A 26,625-nucleotide genomic window follows, 5' to 3' on the forward strand; every position below is an offset into this window, starting at 1 on the left:
CCTCCCCAAACCAAAAAGGGATAAGAGATCCACAGTTCTGGGATCTCCTAATTTGGAGAACTCCACATTCTCATAGGTAGCAGGGATTACCAAACTTCAGACATGCTTCATGATAACTATAAGGTGCATTAGAAACTATAAGGTGCACGTTTACCTGTCTGAGAATTCTGCTTCTGTTCAACAGAGTCTGCACCAACTATTGTTGGGAAAGGATTGAATCTGATGCCTATTGGGATGTTACAGTAGCTTATATTGTGGAAATACCAGTTCCCCTTCCCTTCTGAGGGTGAAAAGTCAATGAGGGTACTGCTCTGTCTCTGGCCCAAGCGCCCACCCTCTTTGCTCCAGTTAGGAGGGAACAGTTCTGCTATCTTCCTCTTACTGGGCCAGAGTTCCTAGTTGACCATTCTGGATGCTTCCCCAGTCACACAAATGTTTGCTGAAGGGATCCTTTCTATTCCTAACAGCCGTTGCTACGTGTTCAGAGCAATCCTGGAGCCAATCCCACCTTTAGTAGCAGTACTTTCCTGCCTATGTATTTTCCTCTACGAATGTATTTTTAAAAAAATTTTATTTGGTGGCAGCGGTGGAATTTCTATATAGGAGAGATTTAAGGGCTAAAATTTGTTTCTAAGGAGGAGACTTTTAAATCTGATAGTATGCATGGAGTGCTATTGAAACATGGGTAAATAAATATTTCAAAAATTTGTTGTCAGCTGGCCTTGAGATGAGTTAAGGCCGTGGGACCCAAGGCCACGATCAGAGCATGTTTATAGTATGCAGTAAATAATTGCTACACGCATGTGTCAATTATATAAGATTCAGAACAAAGAAAATAGAAGTACGCATGTGCTAGAGATATTCTGTAAGCCTAATGAACAAAGAAACTCAGACTGCGCACGTGCTGGCAGAAAACAGATAAAAGCAGGACAGGTGCATCATAGGCACACCTCCTTGTGGCAATAAAGTGTTGTTAACCCCCGTGGTGTCTCTGGCTGGTCTGTCTGGCGGTATGGCAACTCCTTGTGCATTTTTTTGTTTGGGCCGCTCACCTCCTAGAACCACACATCAACCTCCCTCAGCCGACATTTGTCGATGTGTATGTGTTGTTGTATATGTTTATTTTTATTTATTTATTCTTCTAATAGCACCTGATGTCAAGATATACTAAATATATGGTAATACACACACACACGCGCGCACGCACGCACACTTTGGCATTCAATTAAAAAGTCTCTCCCTTTAAAACAGATTACTGTCCTTAATTCTCCCAAATAAACACATCTAACTGGACCAAGGAGTCACAGAAGTTCATGAATGAGAGAACTCCTGAAAAGAGTCTTGAAGGTTAAAGGAATTAGGGAAAGAAACATGTTGTAGACAGTTTCTTGGCCTTTCAGAGGTACTTTCTGGCTTCAAGATAAAATTCAAACTCCTTAGGTTTACAAAGAAGACTTGGCTTGTGCTTCCCCCTCGCCTCATCTCAGATCACTTCCCCATCTCCTACTGTGACCCTTTCCCCAGCTATACTGAAAAACTTGCTGCTCTCCAAAGGAGTCAGCTGCTTCAGTTTCTGAACCTCCGCATGTGTATTTTCCTTTGCTTGGAACATTTCGGCCCTGGCAAGATTAGTGCATCCAAATACCAAAGACTGTTTAAAGATAATTCTTTGTTTAAGAATCCAACTAATAATGTGTCTAATGCAATTAGCCATCATGCTTCATCACATTATATGCAATACTATCTTCCATTTCAAGGATACCACAGCATGATTTATGTGCCAATCTCCCCTTTATCCTTAGGCCATCAATATCTCAGAGTGTTGGCTGTGCAATGACGGGGTATTAGATAGGTATAAAGGCTTCAGAAAACATCTCATTTCCCTTCTCTGGGAGATAATATGTTGACTTTATTAATGATATGCGAACAGCAATCAACAGACTGGGGTCTTGGTCCAGATTCTGATAAATATGACCTTGACAAGCCAAGACAGCTTAATTTCTCTGGGTTTCTGTTTCTGCACCCACTAAATGAGGGTATTAGAAGGAGCTCTCTCTCAGGCTTCAAATTAGGTAGCAGATCAAATAAATTTTTTCTTTTAAAATTTTTCTAAATTAATTTAACTTTAATTACTCAGTAACCAACATTGTTATTTAAATAACTCGAATAAGACTAATTTAAAAACCTTTCCCATCAACCTTGGAATTCTTTCTTCTCATTCTTGACACTGCTGTGCAATATTCCAAAATATGGCAAAACCATCACTTACTCAATCGACATTCCTTTGTCGATTGACATCACAGCTGCTTCTAATTTGTCTGATTAGACACACTGTTAGAGGGAACATCCTGCTAAGAAGTTGTATATTTTCTAATGTATCTGCTTTACTTACAACAATAAGTCTGTGCTCCAAACTTTGTCCCCACCATATTGGCTGAGAAGAATTAAAACGAGGGTCTCCAGTGTATGCAGGTTAAAGCCTCCTTAAGTTGGGAGCTAGAGAATAGCGACAACAAAACATTTTCACGTGAAATCAGACAACTGTAATATGGAACAGTGAACATCAGCCATGGGCAGTGGTACCTTGGAAAAGGACGAGAGGGCTGATATGCAGGTTGTTGATTCTTTCGAAGTTTGGGCCAAGGTTGAACACTAAAAGGGGCTTAGAGATGGGAGTAAATCCTTGAGAGAACCCCAGAACCTCACAGCAAGAAAAGCCACTAGATTTGCTGAGTCACTGGAGCCATAAAGACAGGAGACACCAGAGAATCCCTTATCTTGCTCCTCACTGTGGGTCTTGTGAAAGGAACACATGGAATTACTAGCCAGAGTAGGAGGAACCAGGAGGAGCCTGCTAAGGGAGGTCAGTGACCACCTGACCTGGAGAATTCACACCAGTGAAAGAAAAGCCCTGGGCCAGTGGTGGGTGGGCCACCACAGAAGGAAAAAGTAAAAGTAAAAGAAGACTAGTCCTACTGAAAGTGCCAAACAGGCCAAGGAAGACTGGTGAACTGACTTCAGATGCAATAGGAATTCTATGTACTGAACATGACTAAATGCCAGCATGATGCTAGGGGCTTTCATAGTCAACATCTCCTGGGGTCCTCACGGGTACTCTAAAAGGGATGTTATTACACATTCCCATTGGACATATGAAATCACATTGTAAAGCAAGACTCAGAGGACCCACCCTTCCTTTCTTCTTTTCTTCCTTCCATCCTTCCTTTTAAAATTATTTTTTCAGAATCTGTGGTGTACTAGGTACTATTCTTGGCACTGTGCTTAGAGAAGCAAACCAGGAGACAAGGTCCCTGCTTTCCTGGATGTGGATTCTAGCAGAAGATGAAAAATAATAAAACAAACAAATGAGCTAAAATATAAACAAATACATAAACAAGAAAGAATACTAGACTGCAATAAATTTATTTAAGAATATGAGGTTGTGATGAATTAGAGTAGGGTAATATCAAGGAACTTCTGAGGATGATGGAATTGCTCTCCATCTTGACTGTGGTGGCTACACAACTGTATACATTTGTCAGAATTCATAGAATGGTACACCTCACAAAGGGTGACACCACATATAAATTAAATCTCAAAAAACTTGACCTTTACAAAATAGGATCCTACAATAAAAAGTCACAAGAGGCTGCTTAAGATTGGGCAACAAAGGCCTCACTGAGAAGGTAGTAATGAAGTTGAAATTTGAATATAAAGAAGATGAAGGGAAACCAGGCCTTTTTGCAAAATCACTAAGGTGGGAATAAGCCTGGCATGTTCAAGTTGAAGCAGGGTGGGTGAGGTTGGAGATGTTAACAAGAACCAGGGGATGGGCGAGGTTAGAAACCAACATCAGGAGACTGAAGTTATTTTCATGCCACAGGAGAACTTAGGTTTATAAGCAGAAGAATAAGTTTTGATTCACACTTTTAAAAGATTATTCAGGCTGCTTTGCAAAGAATGACTTGTAGAAAGCAAGAGTGGAAGGAAACAGGAGGCTACTATAATAGTCCAAGCAGGAGATTAGATGCCACAGACTAGGGTGGAAGCACAGAGACAGAAAGCAGCAGATTTAATACAATATAATGGTATTATATTAGTTAGAGTCACAAGTAAATCCCAGTCTCAGTGGCTTAACACAGTAGAATTGTGTTTGGTTTTCCCGCCTGGTGTGCTTCTATCTGGTTATGTAGAGAATGAGGCTCCTTCTACCTTTTGACTGCACGCTCCTCTAGGGCCAAGGATGTTCTCCTCATTCAGTCATCAGATGGCAAATTCTTGACCACTTGTGGGAGATTTCTATGGGCCAGGTCTGAAACTGCTATACATCAAGTAAACCCCCACTGTATTAACTAGAATCAAGCCACATACTCCATCCACCTAACTTCAAAGGAGGTAGAGAAATGTAGTTGATGACTGTGCCCAGGCAGAAAGGGAACCTGGTTTGGTAATCATCTAATGATCACTGCCACCATTTTGTTTTGGAGGAAGAGATCCAGGACATGGGAATGGATTGGATGAAATTGGTAAGAGGAAGAGAGGAGTCAAGAAGGAAGCCTCAGAATTCTCTCACTAGTGACGCTTGGTAACAGAGGTGAAAGATGATCTAGGAGATATGCTTGGTTCCTCACCTTTCTCTAGCCTCACCTGTTGTACTAAAACAAGGGATGATGAGTGGAAGGAGACAAAAAGATCTTGCCCATAGCAATTGAGCAGAACATATAGGCAGAAAAGGAAGAAGTCATTTCTAAAGCAAAGCTGTCCCTGATGATATAAAGTTATTTCCTTGAAGAAGGATGTACTAACCTGGCTGATTATACCAATACTTAGTAAGCAGAGCCACCAGTCTCAGTGGTGGCAAGCAGCAGCTAGTGTTGCCAGGATTATCAGTAGTGAAGATGCTAAGACCAAAAATCTTCCTGGTAGATCCTCCCTTCCCTGGGTCAGAGGATGTGGAAAAACAGTGAGCATAGTATTACCTTTACCTAAAACCCTTTCAAAAACTCCCAGGAGAAGAATCAAACCAACTTGATAACTTTCTAAATGGGAAATGGTGAGCTCCCTGAGTTTCTGTTTTATTACTCTTTATATCCCCACCTAATATACAGCACAATGTTTAACACAACTATGCCCTCTGTAAACATTTGTAAAAAATTAAATATTTATGTGTAGGCTAAGGTCAAGATTGATTATATACATAGCAACTGCCCTGAAGAGTTATCTGAAAGCAACTATATATGCCATGTGACCTCAGCACAAATCTATGAAGTATGGCTTGGCTTCAATTTTGATCCCATTATGACTAATCTCATTCTCCCAGGAAAGACTGTTAATCCTATCACTCATTCACCTGGTTAGATACACAATACTCAGTCTTTTCTGTGCCTGTAAAAATTTAATACTCTGTTCTAGTCATGATTTTAGGGTATTCTTTATCAGTTTCATTGCCATATCAACTAAGGTAATGTCTTTAAATATGTGTACATGAATCATAACTTTTTTCATTCACTTTTGATACATATTTATTGAAAAAAATTTATAAAATAGAAAACAAAAAACAAAAAGAAGAAATTAGAAAACCCTCATAACTGAACAATACGGAGATATTTAGTATTTGTATGTATATTCTTTCATATATATTTATACATATCCCTCTCTTATCAAGACAAGATCACTCTGAGCTTAATATTTCTGGACCTATTTTAAAAAATATTTTAAAAGTAAATTTTAAATGAGCATATATTACATTTGTTTTCAAATGTATGTTCTTTGTTCCAGCTTCATAGATCATTGTAATTTTTCCTGAAAACAGATACAGGTAAGACTTATTCTGTGGACTTCAGTAACAGAAATGAGTGAGAGTTTAATAAAAAGGACTTCAGGTCAACGTAAGTAAGGGCAGCAGAGCAGGGATTCATGGCATGGGTAGAACGTGAACCAGTTAATCCCTAAGTTCCCAACACTGACTTCTGTGATTCTCCAATGAGAGTAAGAAAAGATAAGAGGTAGGAGAAGGAGGCAAGAGAACAGTTTGATTGGAATGAATGTGTATGGGGGAGTACTCATAAATACATTTAGAAGGCACATCACAGGTAAATTGGGGACATGTGAGTTATAAGCAGGTGGGGTGGGAGAGAGGGAGGATATTAAGTACATTAATCATTATCTCCTTGTTCTTTCCTCCTCTTCCTCCTCTTTGCTTTAACTTTTGCATCTGAATGTCCCGAGGCCCTCAACCTTCTGAAGCCATCCTTTGCTTTAAATACCCATAGACACTCATTTCTTCTTATAAATCAGGGCAGATTAAGTTATGCTAACAGCAATGGATAACCCCCAAATCTCAGTGACTTAAAACAATAAAGACTTGTATTTTGTTCATGCTACATAACATCAGGCTCAATCAGGGATCCAATGATGGAGCAGGTACCATCTGAAACATTTCCTTCCATGCATTTTCTACATTTCTTTCCACAAGGGAACAAGAGCTCTGGGGCATCAGCAATCAAAAGCCTGTCTCTGAGATAACATACCTAATTTCTGCTCACATCTCATTGGCCAGAAATAATCACATGATCCCACCAAACCATAGAGGACTACAGGGAACAACATTATCAGGCTGCTGGAAGGTGGAGAACCAGAAATCCTTGCTGGCCATTAGGGAAGTCCAATGTCAGTTTCAGGCCTCTTTCTGACATCTGTTTTCCCACAAACTAGCAAGCACACTGTTCTGTTCAGTGTCATATTCATTTTCTAAAAGCTTTTTCATATAAAATAATTAAATGTTTCACTTTTCCATATATTCCCATTGTTCTATATAGGATCCATCTGGCTTACTGGCCCTGTAAGAGTCTGCAGCTTTCCACGTGAAAATTCTTAAGTATTTATTGAGTGAATGAGTGGAATGCCACATTTTATTTCTTTCACCTTGTTCTATGCCATGCGTTAGAATTTCTCTCCAATTGTTTTAAACTGTGCACTAAAAGAATGAGCTTTATTTCTTTTGTTGCCTTTTTTCACACCCTAGTCCATACGGGAATTCTTAGGGTGGGTGGGGCATTCCTGTATTGTAATTTCATGGCCTTACTGGCAGTGTTCTTAGAGATGTCCTCTACTGACATATTTTGTAATTCACTGAGCTCCACCCTTTTCTTATATTCTTCTCTTGCTCTTTCCTTTATTTTCCAAGATTACAAAATATGATATGATCAATAAACGATAATAATTTGTTTCAGTTTTCATACTATGTGCCAAAGAATTGCATTTTCCCACAGTGTCTTGCTATTCAAATCCAATCTTTTTAAAGTATACTCAGACATGTGAGCACTTAGAACTTGTTTCTCTTCCCTTTCTTCTTTCTCCCCTCCACCCACATCCACCTGACACTTCTCCATACCTTTTCCCTGTCGGCTGAGACCCAGCATGTCGAAAGGATTTAAAAATGCCTCCTCAGCCGGCTCCGGTGCACACATGGCCAAGTCAAAGAACCACACCACACACAACCACTCCCGAAAACGGCACAGAAACGGCATCAAAAAACCCCGATCACAACGATACAAATCTCTTAAGGGGGTGGACCCCAAGTTCCTAAGGAACACGTGCTTTGCCAAGAAGGGCCTGAAGAAGATGCAGGCCAACAGCGCCAAGGCCATGAGCGCACTTGCCGAGGCTGCCAAGGCTCTCGGAAAGCCCAAGGAGGTCAAGCCCAAGATCCCAGAGGGCAGCAGCCACGAGCTCAGTCGACTTGCCTACATCGCTCGCCCCAAGCTCGGGAAACGTGCTTGTGTCCGCGTCGCCAAGGGTCTCAGGCTCTGCCGGCCAAAGGACAAGGACAAGGCTCAACCAAGGCCGCAGCTGCAGCTGCAGCTCTGGCTCCAGCTCCGGCTCAGGCTCCGAAAGGCACCCAGGCCCCGACAAAGGCTCCGGAGTAGAGGCCTTCATCTATTGATGTGAGGTTAGAGGACTGGTGTGACCCCTGGGCTGCTGTCTGCATGGGGCTCATGTCATCCTGTGCTGTTTGTACAAATAAACCTAAGGCAGGATCTGTCAGTCAAAAAATAAAAATAAAATTAAAATGCTTCCTGTCATCCTCTGGCAGATGTTTGAAATTCTACCCTAGAGTCTCATTTTTCTGTGGAATAGTGACATCACTAAGCCACAAGGTAGGGAGCTCCACACTGGATTTGGGCCAAGACTGCACTGGACAAACTTGTCTTTAGGTGTGTCTAGTAACTACTTAGGCTGATGAGCACTGGAACATTGTGGGAAAGAAGCCGAGATGGGAAGTGCATCTGCAAAACAACAGTCCGGCTGGATTTTCAGCCAGTGATGGGTGGGTGCGAAAAGAGCCACTGCACACCTTGACCGACAGATCAAGAGATGGGGGTGGAGGTGGGGTGACATTCATCCCTGAAGGCAGAGCATTGGACTGGTAAAGTCTTCTGAATCCCTGAAAGGAACTGTCATCAGTGCATCTTTTCTTGGCTCATAAGATACATCCTGGGCAGTGTGTACTGGGGGGTGGGCAGGGGGTGCCTGTTATCTTAGGCAACTTCCAAGGTAAGTTCACAGGCAACAGTCCCTCTGCTCTTCGCTCTTCTTCTCCCTCTGGTTCTCCACTGAATGCCCACTCACTCCCTCTGCATCTTTTCCTTACAAAAACCTCATTCTCCTCTTTTCTTCCACAATAGAACTGAACACCTCCTCAAAACCAGAGCCCACACAATTAGGCACTGTTTTCTCTTTGCTTGATGACAGGGAGGACAGGGTTTCCAGACACCATACAGTGGTGGCGGGAGTTGCATGAAGAAATGGGAGGGGGAGAAAGAAATCTTCTACCTGAGATTGGGTTAATCCATCAGTATAATCACTAACTGTTCATGTTAAAGCCAGTTGAACATTTACACCCTGTTATACTTGGAGCTTTGTTAAAATGCAGATGAACAAAGAAGGGTATCTCTTGTATGTTATTTGACCTAAGTAAAGATTAATTTCTAACACTTCCTGAGAGTAATTTTTGATAAATGAAAACTAGGGGGAATTGAGTACTTTAGACAGATGCAGAAAGGACATGGCCAGAGAATGTGAGAGGCAAAGAATGGGGAAGGCTGTGATGGTTTTGCTACAGCCTTGAACAAGTAAAATTATATTTACTTCCTAAACCACAAAGTTAAAATACTCACATAATTCTACTTTCCAGAGAAATACCATGGTTTGTTCCTTCCAACTATCTATTCATCCTCTTCTGCTGACCATGCCTGCCTTCTCCATAGTCACACCCACCTGGTCTAGACAATATCCTCTTTTGCACCAAATTTAAACCCTCTAACTCTACCAGAGAACTGGCATATAATCCCCTCGTCTCTTATTTGCTGTGGACCCAAAATAGATATTTTTGAACCCTAAAAGCTTTATGCCTACCTCGTGAGTGTCCAGTAAATTCTGTACCCTCAGCCTACCTGCCACAACTGCTCTTCCTAGAAGAGATGAGATCAGGGCAAGTCTTTGATGTGCAATGCAAAGATGCCTAAGGGATTCAAGCTAACTTCAGATGAAAGCAAGTCCAGAAAGTTGACTTTTTCAAAGGATTCCAATATCAATGGAGGAACTAAGAAAGTATGAGAGAAATGAATATAATGAGAGCAAATGGGAAGCAGCTTGGTAGCAAGAGTAGAGACGCTAAGCGGCAAAGAATAACCAATGAGAAAGAGAAGTCAAAGCTGCCCCCCAAAAATGGCTGTCAATCAACAGGAAATGCCACTAGCATCAGAGTATTGGGGTATTACCAGACATGTTACCCAAGAACCTTCCGCAAAAGGAAAGTTTGGGATATTTTAAGGCATAGTGACTTTACTATGATAATTGTTACCTATTATTTTGACCATCTTCAAAGTTAGAGTGACTTGGGGAAGCTAGGGGCATAATTTTATTAACTTCATGACTATCTACCCACCTATCTTTCTCCCAAAACTTCAAGGATTTATGGCCTGGAAATATTTGTATAAGATACCCAAAGCTGCTGGAATGTCCTAAGGCTCTGAAACTTAGCTGCTTTTCTGGAAGCTGATGTATTTACCTGCTGACCACAATAAACCAAGGACTGCCACAGACCCCACCCCAGGACAAAAGCAGATGGAGGGTAAAGAAATTCTACATCACTGGAGATGGTTTAGGATTTGTCAGACTGTGCACATTTTTTGTTTTAAATTTTCTATGCAAGCTTGGCATGCTAAGGGAAAACTAAAGTAACATTACCAGGGTCAAGTTCAAGATCAGTGTTTAACCCCAAACCCCATAATGCAAATAAGACATTCAGGGTTTCTCTTAAGATTCCTACCGAAGTGTCTTTCTTTCTTCCTTTCTTTCTTTTTTTTTTTTTTGGAAACCACTGCTGAATCTGCACCAAGTTAAAAAACTTCCTAATAGAAAAGTATCCGTGACAATCAAAATAAATGAACCCCTTTCCAAGTAAGTGAATTTTAAAATGTAGATGATCGTTCTATATCCCTAGTTTTGGTTGCCAATGCAAATGAGTCAGAGGATTTGCCTCAGACAGTGAGTTAATTGTGTAACTCTACAGCAGAAAATGCCATTGGAGAGTACTTGCTGACCTCACAGCTGAAAAAAACCATTTAAAAGATGTGGAAACCAGATGTTTCAGACACATTTCAGCCTCTGCTCTGAGAATTTATCCTGAGCAGCCCCTAACAGGCTATTCCTCCTCTACAACTGAGATATGATCATCTTAATTTACTTATTTGTTTTGCTATGGGAAGAGGCTCACGGATGGGGATTCAAGAACGGAATTTTTCATAACTCCATATGGCTTGGTAAGAAACTTGACTCTTGAGCTTCTTGTTGAGAAACTTGCTTCCTTGAATTCATGGAGAAGTGAATCAAAGCAGTAAATTTTTCTCTCCTGTTCAAGGCTGATGTTTTCAAAGAAAATGCTTAGGAAAGATAGCTATGGAATGCATATATTATTTTTTTTAAATGTTCTTGCCTTCTAAAATGTTAAAATAGCTTTTTATAAAGTAAATTGTTTAGTAGAGGATACAGGTTAATATTTATATTCCATATGAAAAAATATTTTAAAATTTTCAAAGCAGGTGTGATGGTGTAGTGGGGAATGTTTCTTTAACAAAATTAAAACACTAAAAAAAAACCTCTGATATATTATTTTGTTTTAATTTCAATGCATTTGCAGTCAGACTTCATAACAGGTAACCATAGAGAATCATAACAGGTAAATTGGAATATATAATAACTTTATAATCATTCCTCCAGGTACTCTGACCTGTAGTGTATATCTTGCTTTTTCCAAACATCTTTTGACTAGTCTGACAAAGCCAGCTGTAATATAGGAAAAAATGAAAAAGGATTATCATTTCTGGATGAATTCTTACCACTTGATTTGTTTGAGCTATCCGTTTAAGTACTTTTCTACCTCTTTTGTTAGACAAGGAAAGTTTCTTTGGTTGTTTTGTTTTGTTAAATGTAAGGAATGACACACGTCTAACACAATAGAAGGCTAAAAAAAGGCCACAAAAAGGCTAAATATAGAAAACCCTAAACATCCCATATAGTACTCTAAACAATGCTTTAAAGTCTCATGATACAAATTAATATTGCTTTATGTTCACCGTCATGTTTGATAGTAAAGAAAACTGACAGATCCTTGTATAAAATAGAGAAATAAGAGAAAGCAAAATCAACCTAGATCTTGATTTTATGCTTGCTAAGCAGCACATAGTTGTAGAATATGTTCCCCTTCAGCATGTTTCTCTCTGGTAATAACTGCAGCCATGCGGATTTCATTAAAAAGCTCGATTTGCAATGCACAGCCTTGCTGCCTCTTTTTTTCAGCTTGAGCCAGTGAACTACTTTCACGCTGAACAGTGAGATCCATTTGGCTAAGATGGGGTCTGGAATTTACTAGAGGAATGAGCAAGTCTCTGTTTATTTTCATTGCACACTGTCAAACTTGGGAAATACACACCTATATGTCAGAAATGGAAAAAAAAAAAGGTCATGAAGCTAGTAAGAATTCAACCCACATGGATAAACTTTGAAATACTGTCAAATTCTCTAACCATCAAGTAATTTGGAGCTGCTGTCTTTTTAAGTGATGTTGTATATTACCAAAATACAAACCAACATAAACCTGCACAATAGAAGTTCTGTCCTAGACGTAGAGAGGAGCAAACCCAAACGTTTGTTAATAGTATGCTGCACATCTGAGGCCCGGGGTGATTGCATGTTGCTTCAATTTGGGACAAATTATTGACCAGCCAGCCTAGCATAAATTGTTTACAGTTGGTTAGGTCAATGTAGTGCTAGAAAACTAGGGAGGGAAGAGAGTTGAATTAGAAGTCAGGAATCTGCTAGCAACTATCAAGAAAAAGGCACTTTAAGCACTTGGTCCCAGTTCCTTACTGGTAAAATGAGAAGGCTGAAGTAGAGAACCCCCAAGGTTTATTTTTAACTCTGGTATCCTCTAATTCCTTAAACAGTAATTTTTTAGAAAAGACACTTTAGGACACAAGGGACTTCAACTATCTTACATGGATTATGGATATACAAAATGCACAAATAAGAAATTCCTTTTAGTCATTGTATTGAATCTGAAAAAGAAGGGAAAAGTAACATTCTCCTGAGTGCCTACTAGGATCCCCAAGCTATATATATGAGTTTTATGGTTTATTTATTCCCAAAAAATAGCTATGGTTATTCACATTTGGTAGGTGAGGAAACTGAGGCTCAGGAAGTAAACTATGCCATGTCCATTGTAGAACCAGAGGTAGAAATCAGAGTCAACATGCTACTGTCTCTACTTACTAAAAGGAAAAGGAAATTATGGGTTAAATAGACTTCCAACTTCAATGAATGACTATTGACTAGAAAAATTAATAAATTATTACTTCTTCCACAAGGTGAAATGCATTGTACAAAGGACCATCTTAGTAGTTTAAAATTCTGGACTTAGAAATACGTTAAAATAAATGTGTGCTTAAAATTGTCAAGTATATTCGCCAGGAGTTCTCAACTTGTTCATGAGGCAAGATAATGGGAGGCTTGGTTCTCCTTCAGGAACTATGTGGAATATTAATATCATTTAATACGTAAAAATATAGTGTAGACATTTCTGCTATTTAAGTTACTATCTTCTTACTAGACAGGTTTCAGCAGGTACCAAAAGTTTAAGAAAAATTACCAAGAAGAATACTTAAAATTATTTTTAAAAATCTTATTGTTAATTTATTTTTCCTGCAAACACCTGTTAAAAACTGAGGCATATTAAAATCTTTAGTTTATTTGAGCAAAGATCCATTCGAATGGGGGCAGCATCCATTCTAGCAGATAGAAACGAACTCTAAGGAGCTGCACAAAATGCAAGACTTTTATAGGCAGGAGGGAGCAGGAATACGGAAGTTTTACTGGGCAAAATAGAGGGTTGGTTATTGCAAGGTTACTTTCCTTTAGGGTATGGCAAGGGTCTACCAGGCAAATTACCCAACTAATGTTGACCAGATGATTCCTGATGGACTGGTTTAAGATTCCATTTCTGGGTGAAGAAAAACTGTAATTAAGTTAAGTCTTGGTTTGGGTGATGCAGAGCTTAGCATAAAGGACTCCATTTGGAGACTGTTGTCTTATTTTTAATACATATTTTGATTTTTGGAGTAAAAACCCAAGGAAATCTTAGTTTGAGAAAACTTGGCAGACACTAAAAATAATTCCTACAAAATTTTTTTCAAAGAAAGATCTTTTAGTCAGGAAACAGATACAGTTTTAACATTTTTAATAATTAACAATAATCTCTGTCACATACATTAGAGTAAGTTCTATGTTTCCCTTCTCTACTAAAAGCCTTAGTACCCCTGTACTTCAAATATAGGTGTACTTGCATTGTCCACTAGGGCCCAGGTTGTTTAAGAACAGAACTTGATTCACAGCACCTAGCAAAGTACCTCATGGTATATTCTTAAAACAACCAAATTGTAAACTAGTGCAAGTTCAGTTAATGAGGCTTTCACAACAAGGACACTTGGGGCATTGGTGACTCTCAAAGGGGAAAACGACTTTGATGTTCCCTGTATTCTCTGACCTATAAGTATCAGATTGACTAATGTACTGTGTATAATTGATAGGTTTTTATCATATAATGTGTAAGAGCAGGATCTCTTGGAGTCCAGAAAAACAGGGAAAATGCCAAGCAGCATCTCCTACTGAACTGTAGCATTGTCAACTTCGGCTTGGGGAGGAGAGTAAAGAACAGTATTTCTAATACCACTGGATTCATGTCTTGCTGCATGCCAAGGAATACATATTCTCATCAGAAATGGTCTTGATGGTCTATTGCACAGGTCAGGGTACAAAGGCTTAATAATCTGACAGCCTGCATAGAACTATTAGAGATATGTTATGATCATCGTCCTGGGAAACTTTCCACATTGTTTCTATGGCAAGATGCACTCCAAACTCAAAACAATCAGTTTAAACAGTGGTCTACTGGAGACAGCTCATGTCTGACTGACACTATCTAAAATACATTGGGAACAAATGTGAACTAAAAAAGACAAACCAGATAAAAAATTTAGGAACTGGTACTTAGGTGTGTCCCGTTTTTTCTCTGCTATATTTAAACCTATTTTTCTTTTCTTTAATGCGATATTTGCTTGTTTTGGATTCCTTCAAATTCCTTCTCAGTTTTTGATTTGTTTACTAAATTCTAAATTATATTGCATTAGTCATTTCCCTCAAATGAATATTTTGGCTCATTTTTTCCTTCATTGTGAGCCAATTTTTGTTGGTTTCGTTTGCCTTCATCTCCCTTTCTTTTCCTATTGCTTACCTTTCCAAGTTTTCATATGACTTAAAGCCAAAAAAAGTCAAAACTTTATCACCTTTAGATAGTGTAGAAACACAACGTTGTATTAAAACTTTCTTTCAGGCTATCAGTTCAAAAACATAATTATGCCTCAAATTTCTATCTACATCCCCAAATTCCCCTAAAATTTCCCTCATTCATATTTTTTTCCCCAAAGCTTTCTAACAATGAAAATTTAGCCATTCGAGGCAGCTAAGCCAGGGAACCCTTTGGCAGGAACAATAGCTGATGTAATCTTCCAGCTGAGACCACAAAATTTCCCTTGTTCCACAAGAACGGACAACAGTGCATTTACGACATTTTGTGAATTCACAGAACAAGCAGCAGGCGTGTACCACAGAGAAGCGCGCTCCGGCAAGTACAAGCTCACCTACGCAGAAGCCAAGGCGGTGTGTGAATACGAAGGTGGCCATCTCGCCACCTACAAGCAGTTAGAAGCAGCCAGAAAAATTGGTAACTGTCTTTTTGACAATAATTTTCCTTCTTTTTCACCCTTGGGGAAAAAAATTCCACTTCTCTGGCAACCGCTTTTTAAGACTCATCTCTCCACCCCTGCTAAGAGTTCCTTGGGCTTCTTCCATCTTCTTTGTCTAGAGTTAGTCCTAGCAATTTATTTCGAGTCACACCCCAACTGGGGGCTAATAAATAAAAGTCAAAAGAAAATGAAGATATCATTATCTCGCTGTCACTTAAATTTCTCATTAATTTTAATGTCATTGCTATTCATTTTTAATACTGTTCTGCCTCTTCTTGACTTCTGAGTATGGGTTTCCTCAGCTGTTAAGTGATGCTACTATGTTGAGTCTTACAAGGAAATCCACTAAATTCAGTAGATTTTTTTTCAAGTCTTTTCAATTTTTTTTTCATTTTTCTTTTTTTTAATATTAAGTGGGAGAATGCATTTGTACTTTAGGATCAAAAACTATGAGGAAAAGGAGGATAAGCAAGTTGTAAGATGGCAGGAGAAAGAAAGTGGGAAGATGATGTCAGGAGACCTGCTGAAAAACTCAGTAATTAACTAGTCCCATTTCCTTCTTTATTTAAAAAAGGGCTGCCATTGTCTCTCCTGGACTTTCAGGAGAATCCAAAAGGCCACCATCAATCAGAACTCTCTTCTCCCTTGCTCATAGGAAAATACCTGACAAAGCTCTTGCTATTGTTATATACTACCCAAGACAAAAAAATTAAGGTGTTTGCAAAAATGCCCCAAAGCCTCCCCAGATGAGACGGCTCAGTCTTTACCCACAAGGCTGTGTGTGACGCAGTAACCGGAATGATGGCTACTAAGGCCAGAACCATTACCAGCTACCAGGGATTTGTACTCAAATCCTTCTTGGATGGCATTGGCAAATATTAAAACAGCCTCCAAGACTGAGCAAGGAAAGTAGGGCTGAGGCTCTGTTTGAAATTTATGAGTGCTTTTATCCCCATTCAAATTTTTTAAAAAATATTAGCAATATCTTAATTGATCCTTAAAAAGAAATCAAATTATCATGTGAAAAAATTTTTCAGATTTGACGTTAATTTTAGAAATTACCTCTTGGCACTAGCCGGGTCATTTTTGAAAAGAATATCAGCTCTGAAATCGGATTGTGTTCATATACATGGTATTAGGATTTCCTAGTCCAGCTGCTTCTTTTGTTGTTGTTGTTCAAGTAAGATGTCATCTTTCACTAGAAAGTCAGATGTTATAAGAACTTTATATATGTTCAAACTTTATTTTATTTTTTAAGAAAATAGTTTTTCCCCTTTTTGGGCAGTTTAGACACTGTCCCTGTTGGAAGCGGGTATTTTGTTTAAGATGACCTTTGCTCAGCTGAGGGAATATACCAGTTAAGCCTTTCATTATCTTGCAGGATTTCATGTCTGTGCTGCTGGGTGGATGGCCAAGGGCAGAGTGGGATACCCCATTGTGAAGCCAGGGCCCAACTGTGGATTTGGAAAAACTGGTATTATTGATTACGGAGTCCGTCTCAACAGAAGCGAAAGATGGGATGCCTATTGCTACAACCCACATGGTTTGTTAAAATCAATAATTGCATACTTTATAAAAATAGTTACATGTTACTGAGAGGTCATTAAAAAGAAGTGGCTTCTTCTTCCAGAGATAAATCAACTTAGTGATGATAACTATTAATAATAATTACCATTCATAGAATGATTATGCTATACCAGACACTGACTTACATTCCTCCATCCACACTGTCACTTAATATTCACAACAACTCTGCAAGGAGCTATTGTTACACCCATTTTAGAAATCAGGAAACTGAAAGTTTAAGAGCTTAAGTAACTTTCCCAAAATCAGACAGTCAATAATTAGTAGGCAGGTGGGATCATGAATTTAGTTCTTCTCTGTGCCAGGGAACTTCCTGACCACAAAGGGGGGAAAAAAAAAAGCAGGTTATAAACTTGTCACAGTTAATTAGCTAAAACTATGCAGTGGTACTACTAAATGTTAACTATCTTTTTGATAGAATGGGGAAAAGGAGACAGAATGAACACATTTTTTCCCTAATTTCTTTTTATGCATAAATTCTTAAACTTCCAAACTAAGCAACTCTCACTCTGGTTTAACAAATATACACTGGGTATCCTAGTTATTGTTATATTGTACATTTTTATTCATATTCTTTTTCCATGATTGTAGCTAGGAAAACTTTAAAGACAAAATTAACTTATAATTACTATGCTCATGTCTTAGAGAGAAAAGTAGACTGTTCTTTTTGGATGTACTTCCCCCAGGATAATATCACAAAGTCTTAAGATGTGTTACAAAGTATTTCCCACATTTATAATCATAAACATCTTCAGGTCGTGTTCCATTTGGATCTACTTTATAAACAAGTCCACAACACAGTAGGAGAGTTACAATGAAGTTCTAGCATATTATTATAGAATTTATTATTTAATGATATTAACCATTCTTGGAGAACAGTTTCTCATGTCTGTAACTAACTGTATCTCAAAATAATGTGTATTTCAAGTAGAAAAGAATTTTGCTTAAAGCTATCACCTATTCCCATTTGAGACAAAATATGAATACCTACAGTGCATTCATATAGGACTGTAACTTTCAAATCACTTTGACATAGTTTAGGCCTACATTATACTATATTTCGTCCTATTTTAGTCGTTGTTAATAATTCATGTATCTTCTTTTCATCTCTCTCTCTTCCTTCCTTTTTCTTAAATATATTTATACAAGTAACTCTCTTTTTACTCTCAAGAGTAACTTCTACTTCTAACTATATTCTGATTCCTTTGCTTGATAAACTTTAGGATCTCTGAGCATCCATAGGCGAAAGTTTAGGGAAGATGAAGAGCTAATGCAAAGATTCTTACAGTACTTCATTGCCCTTTTATAAGAATGCCACCTTAACTTACAAATTTATATAAGCTGCTTTTGTTTCTCATAGAGGCTGAATAATTTTTACTGTGGAAACATGTGTACAGAATCCTGGGAGACTTGTTCTTACTCAGTTCTCAGCTTACTTTTGGATTCAGTGATATGCTGATTATTTAGCATGTGGTTAACCTGAAGGGGACTGGGGACCACCTGAAACAGCAACGGAAGGAGAACAGTTCACTGGAAAATAACTAGAATGAAACAGTCATAACAGTATCAGAAAAATAAAGCAGGGGGTTGGGGGTAAAGCTCAATGGTAAAGCGCATGCTTAGCATTCATGAGGTCCTGGCTTCAATCCCCAGTATCTCCATTAACAACAGAAACAAAAAAAAAGCAATCATTATTAATTAATCAATATCATCAAGTTAGAGTTAATTGAAGTAAGGAAGAATAGGGTCACTCAAATGTGTTAGACGTATTCTTGCTCATTCAAGTTCTGAATGAGTGACACGATGCCAACTGCCTTTTGTGTGAATACTTCTTGATCAACTAGCAGTTGGTCCTCAGGGACCCAGTCTGCTTTATAAACATGTCATTTTTTAAATAAGCAAGAGATGAGGCAATTACATGTAACATGAAATATAGAACTAAATAGATATAGCTAAATATACAAGCAAATTAGTTCAATATTTGAATTTTTTCCCTAATCTAATGATATATACAACCAAGATAGGATGCTACGGAGCAGAGAAAATACCTCCAAAAGCCGGCTCTATGCACACTTATGTGCACATACAAACTGTGTATTATGTATTATTTAATAATGCAATAATAGCTTACATTTTCCGTAACACCCTTCAGTTACTCTGTATATTTTATCCTCAGAATAGTCCTGGGAGGGGGGTAATAGGGGAAGCAAGACTATATTTATTTTAACAATGAAGAAACTGAGGTATAGAGTGGTCACAGAGCTCAGACTAGATCCCTGACCTTCTCTGACCAATCCCCAGTCTTTCTAAGATCCTATTCTGCCTTGGGGAGATAAGGATTCTAACATAATTTTTAAAAGTTATTTTAAAGTTATTTTAAAGGAGAATATTCTTGTAAAAAGCCTCTAATTCATGTAATAAAAAAAAACCTTTGCATGCTACCCAGGGTTACCACCACCACTACCATCTCCACTCAGATTATTTTTGAGTTCCTAGGTTGTACCTTTTTTCCAAGATACTAGACATTTAGTTGCTATGGAATTAAAATTAACTGGGGCCCTTCCACAGCTTTCCTTCTAGGTCATACTCAAAAATCACTGGTTCTGACAGAGATTGTCTGTTCTTATAACAGGCTATGGGACATGGCAGAAATCTATGAAATGGTAAATGACTTGAAAAAACCAACATGGATCTCTCCACCAAATCCTCAAATAGTATTAGGATTAAGGTGCTAATTTAAACCAAAGGAGTACAGAATGATTATAGATTTTTCCTTTTAACTGGATTAGCACATCTTTCAAGTTTCCTAGTGATCTTCATATTCTATAATGATTTTCCAAACAGAATTTATTGGACTCATTATTCTAAGTGTTCAAGTCCCTGATGACACTGTATTGACACCAGAGGGCAAAATCCATGCCATCTTGATTGGGCTGTTGATAATATGGGTGTATGTATTTGTCAAAACACATTTAAGTGTACACCTAAGACATACGTTCAATGCTTAAAAAAATAAAAAGAAGCAAAAAATGTAAACAGGAGCACAATTAAATTATTATTTCTTCTTGCTCCTTCTCTTTTTAAAAAATTCACAGGTAGTCTACGTTCATTTTAGAGAATTTAGTGACTGTTAATGAAAAAATACATTTATTTTTTAGCTATAACTGTATATAATATACTATAGATGCTATATATTAAGCCATTTCTTTACTTCTGTTTCATAAAAAGTACTAAATAGATGAACATTAAGGAGTGAATATCCTTTTAAAGTAGGAATAATTTTTCTTAATGCTGTCTTATCTTTCCCCTTCCCCATTTCAGCAAAAGAGTGTGGTGGTGTCTTCACAGATCCAAAGCAAATTTTTAAATCTCCAGGCTTCCCAAATGAGTATGGTGATAACCAGATCTGCTACTGGCACATTAGACTCAAGTATGGTCAGCGTATTCACTTGAGTTTTCTGGACTTTGACCTTGAAGATGACCCAGCTTGCTTCGCTGACTATGTTGAAATATATGACAGTTACGATGACGTTCATGGCTTTGTGGGAAGGTACTTCTTGTTTCCTCACTCAGGAAGTTAAAGAGCATCTGATATTTTGCATGATGTTTCTTTAATTCCCCTCCAACTGTCCCTAAAATATTGATTTTCCAGTATGTCTACTATCTTGCAACACCAAGTCCTTCTTTAACTGAGTTTTTCTTTGCACTTCACTCATAACAAGCCATAGTCGACTAGCTGCTACATCTACTTACTATTAAAATAGCGATAGCTGTTTTTTGATTATTGTTAAGTTGTAACAGTTAGCTCAACATTCTATTTATAAATAAGACCTCAAGATTTGACTAACAGGAAAAAGAAGATCTATGAGTTGAGAAATTTGTTGGAGTTTTTAAATGTTCTGATACCTGTCAACCTCCTAAAAATAACTATATATTCAGTAATTGTTGCCTGTCATCTGTAAAGCACTGTACTAAGCATTATGGATATAAGGTAAATAAGTAAAGTGTAGCCCCTTCTCTCACAAAATTTAACTAAATATACAATGGATGTCTTCTTAAAAATAGCTTTCTTTTCCATAAAAAACAAATACTCCTTTCCTCAGTATTTCTCCCTTGGTTTTTTGATGTTCTGGGACACAATATTTTTGTGTTCTCACCCTAAATCTTTAACATAATTTAAATTTTACATACAAATTTTGTGATACTTTACAAAATATTGCAAATTAAAGAGTGTACAGTTAGGTGTTTTGTGTATTCAGGTCGCCACTTATTAATTTGTATTTTAGACTATCCATTATCAATAGATGTTCAGTTATCAATTCTTTACTATCCATGATAGTAACTAAGTGAAACAAAATAGTAACGGGGACAATTTAAAATGACAGACTTAATAGCTTATTATTGAGTCTTGTTTTTGGCTTTGAACTGTATAACTTAAATACCAAGGAAAACAAAGGCATTTCTTGCATAAATGAACAACAGTTTTTGGAGGGAAAGTGGTTTTTGTTTTGTTTTCTTCTTTAGGTGAGACTACTGATATATAAAAAATACAAATAGTTTTTTAAAATAGTTTGAAAAAGACATGAAGTAGAGTTGGAGGGATTAAGAACAAAGTCTTTTTTGAAAGAATGGACCTCCTGTCTTGGGAATTAAGATAACATTTTTATTCTAAACCTAATCTCAGAAATCAATTATAGCCCTAGATAAAAATCATAAGTGGCTTTTTAATCTACAGGCTAATTTGTTATTTATTGGATTATATTATGTGATTTACCTTTATAATAGACTTTCTCCCCCTCTGGAATAAATTACACTTTTAGAAACTGACAAAAAACCTTTACTTTTTATATTATGTGCAAGGAAATTCCTTTCAAGTCATGATTCAGATAAAAATCAAACCCTCTTATGTCTATAAGGTCCAACATAATTATTTCACTTTTATATCAGTCTATTCCAGAAATCAAAATATTAATACCATCAGCCATACACCTATTCTTCTTTAACTGGGAAGAAAGCTTTATGAGATTAATCAGAAACAAATTAAAAAATTTTTCCAAATAGATACACATTGTCTACTACACAAAAAGCTTTGAAGACATACAGAGTAGAATTGCTATATATCCTTTTTTAAGAATCTCATTAATACTGTGAGGGTATTTCAAACAATGTTTTAACCCCTCTTCTCTCTTATAAATTCAAGTAAAAAAATAAAATAAAATAATAAACTTTGTAAAACAATAGAAAAATGAGCCATTATTTAGGGGGAATAAAGCAAGTTGATTATCAGTAAGAGTCACTTGCAATAACGGTGTAATATTCATTCATGTGACCTCTCTTTTTAAAAAATTTTCTTTCAGATACTGTGGAGATGAGCTTCCAGAAGACATCATTAGTACAGGTAATGGCTCTAAATTGAGGAACAAAACTACGATTTCTCAGTGTCACTGAAAGTGAAGGATCCAGTAGTTATGACAATACACTTTTTAAAGATGAGAGAACTGAAGGCAGGTATAGCTTGCTAGCTTGCAAAAGGCAAAGAAGTGCTTATTTATACTGAAAGACTTTGCACTAAAATGTGTAGGCTGTTGTTACTTGCAGGAAATGCAGTCTGACATAGTCTTGAATTTGGAAATCCACGAATACTGCTGTAGCTCTTATAATTCCCATAAAATGTGGTAATAAAAGGCCCACATTTTTCATTGATAAAGAATTGAAGTAATTTATAAAGCTGTTAAAAAAAAAACCTATCACTGAAAAACTTTTTCCATTGTATGTATTGCATTTTCACATTTGTTCAGCATTCCCTAGACAGTCTTCTGTGAGATGTTTTTAATAGATATTACATGATAAAAGGGTTCTAAGGTCAAGTAAATTTGGGAAACATTGGGTTAAACAATGTTAAACAGGTTTCTTTATTGGAAGATGTCAGAGAACTTTTAATATGCTAATTACACATAGTAAATCTAAAAAGGCAAGCTACAGTGGGGAATGTTTTCCAGATCTTTTTCCTCTTGCTAATTATTTCGTGTGACTTTGTTCCTTGAAATATACTTCAAAAAATGTCCTAGTAGCAGCATAAATTTATCTCAATAAGCAATACCACTGCTGTTGCCTCAAACTGCTACTTTCTGGCTAAGAACTTTCTTAGATGTCTTCATTATTCTTTTTCATTTCCATCACCAGGACTAGTAACTGGCATTCTGACTTCCTCTATTTTTCCCCCAAGTCATAAAAATATTATCACAAAACTTTTGCAACTAAAAACAGAAAAGCTATACTGAGTTGCATTCCTAAGCTGTCCTTAACTGAGATACTATAAGCTATATTACTCCCAGACCCTAACCTTGCAGGACATGCAATTCTCATTTATGAATCATTACGAGAGATGGAATATCTTGTTCAATCCCGGGAATGATTAATGCTTAAAATTTATGAATTCGTTACTCTGTTACAATCTCCCTAGGAAGAGTAATCTGTTCAACTTTTTATGTCCTATTCTTTTCTTGAGAACATATTTTATATTAACGGAAAGTTAAAAGAAAACATGAGGTATGGGAGATAGCTGGGGGATGAGACTCCAATTAAAAAAAAAAAGGAGAAGAAGGGGAGTCAAAAGGAAGCCTAAAACTTGACATTTTTCTTGTTTTGTCTGGAACAGACAAAACTTTCTCCAAATGTAACACCAAATCAGTTCTTCTTGCACAACTGCAAGAAACTGAAGAGGAAAAACTCACACAATTTATTACTCAAAGAGAAACAAATCAACAGAAAAGAACATACTTAAACAAAAAGCCAAAGATTTAGCAAAACAGCAGGAAGAGGTCATTGATACAAAGTAACAGAAAAAAAGGTATACAAAATACATTTAAAGCACTATCCTACCAGTCAAGCATAATCCTGTTAACATCTTGATCTAGTTTTCTTCTTAACTATATGCTTAGTCAACCCAGGATATTTATATTAAAAAACAAAACAAGAAAATAAATAAACCAGAAACTGCCATAATTTCACCACTTTAATAAAAGGTATATAAAGTAAGAATGTGCCCATTCTCATCTCTCCCCACCCAAGAAAGTCATTCGATTAAGGGTGTGACTATCCTTCCAGATGTTTTCCTGTATCACACAAGCATTATACACATGGATACCATGGACCTATTTCCAAGTCAGAGGACAATATTTAGCTCATTCTAATTCTTTTAAATTTATTCTTTTTTGGGGGGGGGGCGATGATTAGGTTTATTTATTTAATTTTGGGGGAGGAACTGGATATTGAACCCCGGGGCCCCTGTGTGCTAAGCATGCACTCTACTTGAGCTATACCCTCCCCCCCATTCTGATTCTTTTTAATGACCATTTAATAGGTCATCGAATGAATGTGCCAAAATTTGTCTCATACAAGTACTGAACACTATAAAGGTGATTGTTTCTGATTTTTTTTCTTTTGGTATTCAACGTTTCACTGGACATCTTTAGACCTCTGCTTCGCAGTGCTATATTTTTTTAAGAGTAAATTCCTAGAAGTGAAATTTTAGGGTCACGGGTGATGTGCATTTTAGATGTGTATAGAAGTTGCCAAATTAGCACTCATCCTACGGTGCCAATTTGTATTTTGACCAGTTGAGTAATCTGCAAAAAAAAAAATTTGTTTTGTTTTTTTTTTTCATTTAAGCAACTCTTCCAAGTTTGAGAAAAGTACAGTGGTTCAGAGCCTAAACTCTGGAGCCAGACTTCCTGGACTCAAACCTGGTTTGGCCACTTAGGAGCTCTGTGGCCTTGGGCAAGATACTCTGGCTCTTTGTGCCTCAATTTCATCTATGAAATGACTCTGTTAACAGTATCCACCTCACAGTGTTGCTCTGTAAAATAAGTGAGTTCATAGATGAAATGCACTAAAAGCTGTGCTTGGCAAACATTAGTATTCAGTATATACGGGGTTTCTGTAATGAATTCTGGATTTCTGATCTAGATTAAGAAGACTTTTCCCTCCTGAAAATGAAAAATATTCCTATATTTGTTTTATATAATAAAGTTTTTACTTTTTATTTTGGGCTTTAATGCAGGTAAAATATACCAGGTGCTTCATGTAAAGGAGGGATCTAGTTTTGTGGGGTTTTTTTTCTTTTTTACAAACGCAAGGCTTGTTGCCATCATTTCATAAAGAATCCATCCATACCTCACTGGCTTGACCTGCTTGCCATTCTCCTGTAATTCTATGGATGTTCCTTCTACAAAGAAATACCTTTTAAAATAGAATAGACAAAATTTCCTATAGGACAGGCTGGAGAGCCAGGGGAAAAAATATGAAAGTGCTTTCTCCACTTGGCAGTAAAGCCACAGACTCTGTATCTTGAGAATCCAGCTCTGAATCCTAGGAATGTTGTTCCTGAATTTAGATTCTCCTATGAGGATGATGAGTCTTTGAATTGTCAACCAAATCGAAGGAGAGTAATATCTTGGTTCTTTTGCATCCTCCTCTTCCACAGGGAATGTCATGACCTTGAAGTTTCTAAGTGATGCTTCAGTGACAGCAGGAGGGTTCCAAATCAAATATGTTGCAGTGGATCCTCTACCCAAATCCAGTCAAGGAAAGAATACAAGTACTACTTCTACCGGAAATAAAAACTTTTTAGCTGGAAGATTTAGCCATTTATAAAACAAACAAAAAAATATGTATTTATGTTTGTATCTTTTGGAACCCCTTTGATCTCACTTTTATGTTATTATTATTATTAAAATTTATTTATTATTTTTCTAAATGTGAAAGCTACACCTGATAATTTGGGGAAAATTGGAAAATACGGAAAACTTTAAACGAGAAAATAAAATCTCTTATTATCTCACCGCATAAAAATAACAAGCATCAACATTTATAGATTTTTCTCTTAGTCATTTTTCAATTTTGTAATATATGTATATATGTATCTATATCATTTTGTATTTCAGATTTTGAAATCTTGCTCTACGTACAGTTTTACAACTTTTTTTTTCAATCTTGAACTTTATGATGTAATAAGCACTTCCCCCTATCATTGAGTATTCTGCAAAAACATGATTTTGAACAGCTGTAAAATATTCCATAGTACAATTGTTTTTCATACTTTATTTAATTCTGTCTCTTTGTGGGAATTACAGGTTGTTTTCAAAAACATTGTTTCAATAAACATCCTTGAACATATATGTATTTGTACAGTTCTCTAATTACTTGGGATAGGGTCCTAGGAGTGGAATTACTGAGTCAGAGGTTAATGAAAATTCAACAAAGTTATTTGAGGGAAATAAGCTGGAGTCTATGACACTAATGGGGTCGGTGGCAGGCTGGACCACAGATGGGCTGCCCTACTCACTCAGCGGGCTTATTCTAGGAAAGTGAGAAAGTGAATGGACTAGGAAAACAGCATGTCATTACCAAGCAGCATTAAGGGCCCATTTGAAGTTTCTGATGTTAAAATAGGAACCTTGTCAGCAAGGCTGTGTTTTCATCTGGCCATGTTCAGCTACTCAAGGACAAAGATAGATTAGCGAGAGGGTTGGAGTCACCAGAGCTGGGCTTTGTGAGCCAAGTGAGTACAAGACAAGGGCAAGGGAAGGGAGGATGTGCATAAGGAGGGATTGTGATGATAATCCACTGAATTTAGTTTGAGAAGGAGTGATGAGAGGACAGTGAGAAATGATGGACA

General features: G+C 37.2%; 1 protein-coding gene and 1 pseudogene across 1 annotated transcript; both read left to right on the plus strand.

Annotated features, from left to right (window-relative positions):
* The first annotated feature begins 7,467 nt into the window (after positions 1-7,467).
* On the plus strand, positions 7,468-7,928 carry LOC105065209 (large ribosomal subunit protein eL29-like; annotated as a pseudogene).
* Positions 7,929-10,643: 2,715 nt separating this feature from the next.
* On the plus strand, positions 10,644-26,123 carry TNFAIP6 (TNF alpha induced protein 6). The gene is made up of 6 exons (XM_010950273.3): positions 10,644-10,826; positions 15,203-15,340; positions 16,744-16,905; positions 20,268-20,496; positions 22,304-22,344; positions 25,432-26,123. Exons 1-6 carry the CDS (start codon positions 10,733-10,735, stop codon positions 25,599-25,601), a joined length of 834 nt encoding a protein of 277 aa, XP_010948575.2. The 5' UTR covers positions 10,644-10,732; the 3' UTR covers positions 25,602-26,123.
* The last annotated feature ends 502 nt before the right edge of the window (positions 26,124-26,625 follow it).

Source organism: Camelus bactrianus, chromosome 5 (assembly GCF_048773025.1).
Source record: "Camelus bactrianus isolate YW-2024 breed Bactrian camel chromosome 5, ASM4877302v1, whole genome shotgun sequence".
In the NCBI taxonomy this organism is placed as follows: Eukaryota; Metazoa; Chordata; class Mammalia; order Artiodactyla; family Camelidae; genus Camelus; species Camelus bactrianus.